This window comes from Myotis myotis, unplaced genomic scaffold, assembly GCF_014108235.1.
Source record: "Myotis myotis isolate mMyoMyo1 unplaced genomic scaffold, mMyoMyo1.p scaffold_m19_p_8, whole genome shotgun sequence".
Lineage (NCBI taxonomy): Eukaryota > Metazoa > Chordata > Mammalia > Chiroptera > Vespertilionidae > Myotis > Myotis myotis.
The window spans coordinates 36,139,589-36,148,813 of record NW_023416390.1 but is presented as its reverse complement, the minus strand read 5'-3'; the positions used below and the strand labels follow the sequence as shown (position 1 = coordinate 36,148,813).

General features: G+C 58.0%; 1 protein-coding gene across 1 annotated transcript; it reads left to right on the top strand.

The window, feature by feature from the left end:
- Nucleotides 1-8,079: 8,079 nt before the first annotated feature.
- OTOS (otospiralin) lies at nt 8,080-9,225 on the top strand. The gene is made up of 3 exons (XM_036320086.1): nt 8,080-8,192; nt 8,299-8,325; nt 8,993-9,225. Exons 1-3 carry the CDS (start codon nt 8,120-8,122, stop codon nt 9,175-9,177), a joined length of 285 nt encoding a protein of 94 aa, XP_036175979.1. The 5' UTR covers nt 8,080-8,119; the 3' UTR covers nt 9,178-9,225.

The following is a 9,225-nucleotide window of genomic DNA, read 5'->3' as shown; positions in this document are numbered from 1 at the left end:
GCGGCCCAGGACCAGAGACGATGCGTGCAGACGTGCTCCTGCTGGTCCCGGTGCCCAGAGCCGGGAGACAGCAGGTACAGGGGAGGGGCCTACGGAGGAACCGGATCAGCGGCTTCTCAGAAATCGATCCCAGAATGGGCAGAGAACAAGTGGGCCATAAGCCTGGGACTGGTGTGGTCTGTGCCCAACCCATAGCCTGATATGCGGGCCCTGCTGCCTCAGCCACGGGTTCCCCTGGGCCTGCTGCCTGGCAGGGCGAGGGCCGTCTTCTTCACGCAGACTTCTGGTTCCAGTGCCACCCTCTTCGGGACGCACCCTCATAGACACCCCGAAACAGTCTTCTGCCAGCCCCTGGGCTTCCGTCAGCCCAGTCAAGTTGACAGATCAGTTAGCCCGGCCTGTGGCAGGAGAAGACTTGCCAATGCCTCGCTGAGAACTGAGCCCTCCACTTCAAACGATCTTCTGAGTTAACTTCTGGCTGTGTGCATGTCAAGCCTTGCCTTCCTCGTCTACCCACACTTAGTTCAGGTGCCAGGCGCTGGAGGGCACCTTCGTGAGGTGGTGTGGCCTCTGTCCCCACCCCTTTCCCAAGAGCACAGCACGGGGCTGGCAGGCCCACTGCTTCAAGCTCATCCTTGTTCCCAGGGCTGCTAATGACAACTGAGCTCCTCCCAGAAGTGACTGTTGACCTCATAAATTCGTCCCAAGAGACCGCAGGTGCCCATGGCGCTGGGCAAGGGCAGCAGAGCAAAGACAAGGGGCTCAGCTGGTTGCCAGTAAAAGAGCAGGGTTCCGTTTTTGTATTTGGCAAATACTGCAAAGCTCTGTGACTGTAGGAACACAGCCCTGGGCTTTCCGGGGCTTAGGAGCAGGTTCTCACACGTGCTGGATGTGTGTTGCTTGCCTTTCGGGGGACACCTGTCTGGGGAGCCGATCCAGTGGAGTCTGACCATGAGTATAGGAGACAGTTCAGAATGCGAGCTGCACTGCTGCTCAGAGAGACAAGGTCCTGGAAACAACCGGTGTTCACAGGCTGCGAGTGCCCAGCCGGTGTGGCCTTGTGCACACAAACAAACGTCCCCAGGGGCATGTGACATTTGGGGTTGTCTTAAGTTGGGGTGCTACTGGCATCTAGAGGGTGGAGGCCAGGACTGCTGCTGACCTTCCCGCCATGCCCGGGCGGCCCCACCACCAACTCCTCACCCCATGTCCGCAGTGCCGAGGTTGAAACACTCCAAGCTGCAGTCTTGCCAGCTGTTGGAAAGAACAGTGACTCTAACATAGACCTGGCAGATGTCTGAAATGCAGCATCCGACGAGAAGCTGCAGTTGTGGGTGAACATGTGGGGTCTGGGCCTGTCTCTGTAGCACGTGTAACAGTCACTGCACCCCCCTCCACCCCTCCCCCCCCCCCACCCCCTCACCCTTCCGTGCTGGCACGGCAGGAAACTGCGAGGGCTGTCCACACCGGCACTGACATTGAGGACTCCCTCGGAGAAGGAGACAGAGCGGCAGGCAGGGGTGTCATCTTCTTTCTTCTTTTTACTTTAAACATCTTTCTTTACTTGCGACGCGTGCCCATTCTTTGGCCTGCTCATGGGGAGAGAGGCCGGCATCTCCCTGGGAGGAGCCGGAGCTGAGCTCCTGCTCTGAAGGCGGCGGCTGCCTCTAGACATCCAAGGAGACAGATTTAGCGCGTGTTTCAAAAGGCATTTCCAGCCTTTAATTCCAAAATGCCATTCTCGGCCGCCCGGCCCCTGCCGGCTGCCAGCCTCCTGGCTCCCCAGTTCCTTTCTGGGCTCACAATACCTGCTCTTGGATGAATCACGAATCTAGGACAACCAGCTGGAAGTGGGACAGGCAACCCGCTCCTGATCAACATCAGGGAAGGAAGAACCAGAAAGTCAGAGGGAGGAGGCAGGCGGCCACCCGGGAAGCAGGTGGTGGTGCCCAACTCCCAGCAGGGCCCTCAGGCAGGAGAGCACAGGAGCCCCCAGGGTGGCAGGACAGGCCCTGTAGCCTGGATGCTCGGCCAGGCTGAGAAACACGCAGAGCCCTGGTTCCCATAAATCCGGCTTTTATGCGGCGATGAATGAGCTGAACAATGGATCTGCCTCAGGCCGCAGAGAGCAGGCCCCGCCTGGGTCTCCCCCCAACCGCAGGAGCCTCAACAGGGTGGGTCCTGTGGTCTCAGGGCCTGTAAGCCTCATGAAGACAGACGCCTGCTTGGGAGTCAGCGAGGACAGTCCTGGTCACCGGGGGTCTGTGGTGGCCTGGCCTCCTCCCCAACCACAGGAGGAAGTGGTTTGGCGGGGCCAGCTGCCTACTGGCCCCTTCGTCCCATTGTGGTGGGCATGGATTGGCCCTTGGCCTTGGGTGGTATCTCCCAACTTTCCCCAGGATGGGAACCCCTCCACTGACCCCTCCCACACGGCGCCAGCCTCTTCACAGACTCTGCTCCCTGCAGACGTCTCACAAGCTGCATCTGCTCCACCAGCCACCACCGCTGCCTCACTCTGCTGTGGCCCTCAGCCCTCCCATACCCCTGAGTGGACACAGTGTGCTGGGTGCAGGGGGAGCCAGTCAGCCACTTCTCCTGGGCAGCACGCCCTGCAACACACACCATGGTCCAAAGGGCACAGATACCCTCCCCCAGATAAGTGTCCCTGTAAAGTTCATGTTCTCCGGACTGTCATCACCATGGCCCCAGCCCTCCCCCAGGTGAGGACGGCAGAGGGACCTTAGCACCCACTGCCCTCGCTCAGCTCAGGGCCTCACTGGTTTATTTGCACCAAACACCCACGGGGAGAAATGCTGCCAGCCTAATCCCCAGCTCCCAGCCTCACCCCCCAAGCAGCCGCTCTCACTTCTACAGCTGGTCTGCTCCCACACATTTCCAAAGAATAGTTTATACTCTGTGATGGTTAACTGTATGTGTCACCTTGGCCAGGCCATGATAACCAGTTGTTTGGTGAAACACCAGTCTAGATGTCACTGTGAAGGTATTTTTTTAGATGAATGTAGATGGCCTAGCATTATGTGGGTGGGCCTTGTCTAATCAGTTGAAGTCTTTAAGAGAAAAGACTGAGGTTTCCCAAAGAAGAAAGAATTCTGCCTCCAGGCTGTCTTTGGACTCAAGTCAGTACCATCAGCTCTACCCTAGGTTGACGTCAACCTGCTCTGTAGATTTTGGACTTGCCAGCCCCCCCAATCACATGGACCAATTCCTTAAATCTTTAAAATCCTCTCTCTCTCTCTCTCTCTCTCCACCCCCCCCCCCTTCTCTCTCTCTCTCTCTCTCTCTCTCTCTCTCTGTACACATACATCCTATTGGTTCTGTTTCTCTGGAGAACCTTGACTAATACACACTTTGTGATGAGCAGACTCTGAAGTGGCCCTTGGGGCCATCTTGCTCTATCCACCGCCCCCCCCCCCCACTTTCCCCAACTTCACACACAGTCTCCCAAGCCTGCCTCAGACCACCGTCTTCCCCACCCACCCTGCCAACCCCCTCTCCTGGCCATCCTTCAGTGTACCTGCTCCAAGTCAGCCCCGAGACTGAATTCCCAGGAAAGACCTTTTCCCTCCAGCCTTGCAGAGACCAGACCCCATGCCCCAGCCACTGCTGCAGAAGAGAGGGGTCCAACAGGGACGCTCAGAGACCAGGCAGGCCATCCACACCGGGAGCCTGGGAGAGCAGGATGGCAGCACAGAGGGGCCTGTGGAGAAGCTTGCCCACACAGAGCTTCCAAATGCAATGAAAACACATGCCTTTGAAGACTAAACATCCCACACGGACCCACCCTGAGGGCTGCCGGTGGGCCTCTGCTCTGGCTTTGCTGCCTGGAGAGAGAGATACCGGGAGCTGGGCAGGGGCATCAGGCTGGGCAGGGGCATCGGAGCTGGGCAGGGGCATCAGAGCTGGGCAGGCGCATCGGAGCTGGGCAGGGGCATTGGAGATGGGCAGGGGCATCGGAGCTGGGCAGGAGGAGAGCGCTTCCCATCTGACCCAGGACCTCACTGGCCCCTCTCCTCCAGGGTGAGGAGGACCTGGCGCAGGCTGCCTCCTCTGTGGCCTGGAACCCATGGTTGGACAGATTAAACTTGAGTAACTGTCCAGTAGCTGCTGTCCTTTTCCAGCTGCAGTCCATCTCAGCTGAACCGGGACCTGATCAGAAATTCCCACAAGTCAGATGAAGAAAGGGGAGATTTTTAAGAAGCATCATATGGGCTGCAGACACGTTGGCTGTGAAACCTGTACTGTATTGTACCTTCACTGTCTGGGCTTGGACCATCTATTCTTCCCACACTCCACCTTTGGAGCCCAGCTTCAGGGATTCTGGGGGAATGGCGCCCCCTGGAGCCCACTCCTGGGATGCACAGTCCCTGCTTTCAGGTTTAGGTTTCAAAGCCTGGATGTGAAGGCTCTGAGGTCCAGATTCCTACGGCTTGGGTCCCAGCCCTTCAGAGTTGTCATACCTGCATCAAATGTGGCAGTAGTTCCTAGCAACGTTCACCCTGAGTGGGCCTCTCCAAGGCAACGTGGTTTTCATCCAAAAACTCTTCAAGTTCATTAGATTTCATGACATTTAATTAAATCCTTTTCTTAAAATGACAAGTACTGTCGGAAGTTGTGGCTTTGGGAAAAAAAAAATAGGCGACTGTGAGAGGCGTCCCCTCACCTGGTGGGAGCACAGGGGCAGGCGGGGGTGGGTCCCAGGCTTTGTGGAGGGAGCAGAGGCCCCTGCCCGATGCCCAGGGACAGCTGCGTGGGCGGCCTGGGGACTCCGCTCTCACACTGACTGGGTGAATCCGGTGACCCCATCCCTGGGTTCAGTCCATCTGGTTCTCAGTGACCCCAGGTTCTCAGTGACCTCAACAAGAGGCCGTGCTGGGTGCTCCTGAGCCAGGCAGCAGGGGGCGCCCCAGACCACCTAATGCAGTGGTTCTCAACCTTCTGGCCCTTTCAATACAGTTCCTCATGTTGTGACCCAACCATAAAATTTTCATTGCTACTTCATAACTGTATTGTTGCTACTGTTATGAATCGTCATTTAAATATCTGATATGCAGGATGGTCTTAGGCGACCCCTGTGAAAGGGTCATTCGACCGCCAAAGGGGTCGCGGCCCACAGGTTGAGAACCGCTGACCTAATGGGAGCATTGCAGCGCTGACTGAGGAGGACAGGCCCAGGCCGCCCCTGGTGTAGGTGAAGCAGCAGAGAAGGTAAGGGTCCCCAGGCAGGTGCCCTGGCTGGATCCCTTCCCGCACCGCTGCTGGGCTCTGCAGCCTGCCCTTCTGTCCGTCGGCCCAGTGAACTTGGGAGGGAAACAGACAGGGTGGCCTTTGTCCTCTCTGTCCACCAAGACCAGAGCTTCTTCTCACCCAGGCAGGTGGGACCTTCGGAGGCTCTGGTGCATCCTGTGCAGGTGGGGGCAGGGGCTGGGGGAGCAGGGGAACTGACCCCCCCAGGCAGTGGTAGTCACCCAGGCTTCAGAGCAGAGTCACCTGGAGATTTTATAAACACTAATCTGGGCCCTGCCCAGACAGTTACAGTCAAATCCCACCTTAGGAGACTGGGAGCTGGAAACCCCACTGTCTAAAAGATCGGCAGGTGGTCCTGAATGGGTGCCCGGTTGAGAACCTCTGCTTTGAAAGCCCGGCCCTGGACCTGCTCAGCACCCTGGTAACCAGGTAGAAACGCAGAGTCCCAGGCCCACCACTGAGCCCTTGAATCAGGGCTCTGAGAGATGTGGGCCCAGCGCTCTGCATTCTAAGGTGTCCCCTACGCGATTCTGACCCTGCCCAGGTTGAGAACCTGCCCAGGCCTCGTTATCCTGGCTGCTCTGGGGCCAGCAGCAGAGGCATCTCCTAGGCTGGGATCTTGTTAGGAATGCAGAGTCCAATTTGTTGAATCAGAACCAGCATTTTAACAGGACCCCTGGGCAATCTGTGGCTCTAAGTTCCCCATTGAACAAGAACAATACAAGGCTGGTGTGTGAGCCCAGCAGGGAGTGGCTGCTGAGTGAGGGGGCAAAGGGGTTGTCCTCCCGGGGCGGGCAGAAAAGCAGGCCTTCAGGTGGGCCCTCCAGATGAGGTTCTCCAGGTGGGGCCCTCCAGGTAAGACCCTCCGGGCCAGTTCTGCAGGTGGGGCAAGGGAAGGTCTGCAGTCGGGCCAGTAAGGGAGAGTGGCTTGATGGGCTCAGGAAGAGAGAAAAGGCGGGGGGGGGGGGGGGGGGCGGGGATGAGTGGCAGTGGCGGTGGAAGACCTAGGAGGTCAACCCAGGATGGGAGGTCAGAATGCTAAGGGAGCTGGTGGTGGTGGTTTTGTAAAAGTGTTTTTCCCTACATAAAAGTAATAAATTAAGGATAATATATATACCCAGAAAGAGGAAACAACAGGTATACCCCTAGCTCTACCCTCCCACACACCATCATTGCTCATTTTTCTAGGTATAGTTTTCCACTGAATAGTTATAAAGATGCGGTACATGCAATTTTATTTTCATTTCTCATTTGAATGGGGACGTGTGGGCAGACTCTGATGAAGCTGGGGACCTGAACCCTCTAAATTCTGCTGAACCTCCTTTGTCTGGAGAAGCCATCCTTCCTATCCATCTGGGGGGTCAGTCCCCCCTCACCTGAAGAACCTGCATAGTCTCCCCTGAAGTACTTGTCTTGCAAGGGGCTGGTTCCCCTTGGGTCAAGCCCACCGTGTCTCTGCTTGTAGATCTAAGACCAGATCCTGAGGTTCAGATGTGACCTAGAAGATGAGGGACCCAGGAGTCACCACATGTGACCATTTATGTCAACAGAAACCCAGGGAACAGATATGGGGGCCGGGATGGAGGTGATATAAGACTGCATTGACCCGAGGGCTGGCTTGGGTCCACTCGGCAGAGATTCTGGATTCCCTGGTGACAGGGAGTGGCTCGTTGACAAGGGGGCCGATGCAGAAGGAGGCTGAGAGGCCAGACTGTTTGTCCCTGGAAAGGGCAGGTGCCCAAAGGCTTGGGGAGCCCAGGTGTGTGCTGGGCGGATCTATCACCTAGGACCTGCTTGCCACCCTTCCCACCTCCCCCAGCGACATGCCGTGCTCTGTGGCTGTGAGGAACACGTGGGCGAGGAAGCCCTCTGTGGTGACTCGCACTGACGCTGGGGACTGCTGCCCTGGACGTGCTCCTGGACTCAGTGGGCGATGGGACCCCTCGGGCAGGGCCAGGAGGCGTGGCTACCATCGTGGGTTTAATCAGCGCAGCCTGACCCACAGAGACCCTGGGACAGCTCCCTTCCCGACACAGATTCAATCACTGTGCTTACATAAGCAGGAGGCGCTGGTCTGCAGATGCAAAGTTGGGCTGGACACCCCCACTTCCTGCCTGCGACTCTGCTCAGCCTGTTCTGCGGTGGGGGCCCCTGATCCAGGGCTCTCTGGGGGTCCCCAGGGCAGCTCTGTGATTACCCTGCTCCTGTGAGGGGGAGGGGGGGGAATGTCAGCCCCAATGTCAAACTCAGAACATCTTTCTCTCTTGGCGCAGAGGGAGTGCCAGTGTTGAATTCATTCTAAAACCCTCCAAAGGGGCCTGTCCAAGCATGTTTTTCTCCCAATTTCATCTTTGGATGAGATTGCAAAAGTGCCCCCGTGGGATTCCACTGCCAGCAGGGCCACCGGCCGTCAGTCCTCTGGCAGGAGATGAAATACATTCAGTTTGACGGTTCCCGTAGGTGACGTCTCCGTCCTTGTCCGGCCTTTTATAAAGAGGAGCCTGTGTGCTGGTGGCTGACGCCCATCGGGCTGTGAAGTGAGACTGAGGGACAGGAGCAGCCAGGTAACCTCGGACAGGCAGCTGATGGGGCAGGGGGAGGGGTGCAGTTTCTTAAATTGTTAAAATTAAGGCCAATGAAACATGGTCAGCCTCAGAATAATGGCTGGAAGCCACTGAAACTGAAATTGCTGTGAAAACACTGGGAACTTGTCTTTCCACTGGAGCTTCTTCCAGGAGCTGCCACTTTGGGAGTGGCGGGAAGAGCTGGGGCCCCCGGGGGTGGGTGGCCCCACCTTTCTGGTTCCTCCTGCTGCAGGTGGACCTGACCCAGTCGGTCGGTCAGTCGCAGGGGGATGTGCCTGGGGAAGATGAAGACCTGCCTGCTGCCCGGGGTGGCCCTCTGCCTCTTGCTGGTGCCTCTGGTGGGTGAGTGGCTGCTTTGTTCCTCTTCGTGCCCCTCAGGGCAGCTGGCGCTCAACAAGGGCCCTGCTCTGAGGCTCTCCTGGCTGACCGCTCTCCTCTTTCTTTGCAGGGGCCAAGCCTGTGCAGGATGAGGGAGGTATTGCATCTGCCTCCAGTTTCTTTTCTCCTGTTGGTGGGGGCGGGGGCAGAAGAAGGGTTGGGTGGGCACTGCTTCTTATTCCAAGAAGATGAAGGGGAGCCCTGAGTCAGGTGGAGGTAAAGCCCTGTCCCCAGAGGGACTGGAGCCCCTTCCCCAGACTGTGCCCTCCAGGCCTCTGGGGACACACCAGGCAGGAGGGAGCCAGACTCTGCATGGTGTTCAACCCTCCAAGCCCCGGAGGACACACATTTCACCCTCAGTACAGTAGCATACAGGCTCTGGGGGTGGGGGTGGGGAGGTGGGGTGTGGTCTCCTTTGATATCCCACCAGGAGTCCCCCACGATCCCACCACAGCGACCCCTCCCTGTTCAGTATGTCCAGGACAGGGGCTAGACTTCCCCCTTTCCCCTACCCTCCTCTGTCGCCCTCACCAGGAGTCAGGGCAGGACTAGCTCATCCCCCACTGCTCCTTGGATGACCAGGCTCCAGGGAGCTTCCAGGAGGCCCCGGGATGACCCAGGCTGTGCTCCCAACTGGGAGGGTCCCTTCACTGCACTGGCCCTGCTGGGCACCCCCACCTGCCTGAGTCCCCACGGGGGGGGGGGGGCAACCTGGGCAGGACCAGTGGCACAGCCCCTGAGCCAGGCTGTCATGTGTCTTTCAGACCCATATGCCGAGCTGCCGGCCATGCCCTACTGGCCCTTCTCCACCTCTGACTTCTGGAACTACGTGCAGTTCTTCCAGACAATGGGGGCCTACCCCCAGATCGAGGACATGGCCCGCACCTTCTTTGCTCACTTCCCCCTGGGAACCACCCTGGGCTTCCACGTCCCCTATCAGGAGGACTGAGGGGTCCCCAGCCTGGCGCCCTGGCCTCATCAATAAACTCCTGACTTA

What these genes read in the sequence shown, in the direction of transcription:
- OTOS (XM_036320086.1), top strand. Translation starts at nt 8,120, where the DNA reads ATGTGCCTGGGGAAGATGAAGACCTGCCTGCTGCCCGGGGTGGCCCTC. An exon ending in CTTGCTGGTGCCTCTGGTGG is followed by an intron (nt 8,193 to 8,298) that starts GTGAGTGGCTGC and finishes CTTTCTTTGCAG; the next exon opens with GGGCCAAGCCTGTGCAGGAT. An exon ending in GCCTGTGCAGGATGAGGGAG is followed by an intron (nt 8,326 to 8,992) that starts GTATTGCATCTG and finishes TGTGTCTTTCAG; the next exon opens with ACCCATATGCCGAGCTGCCG.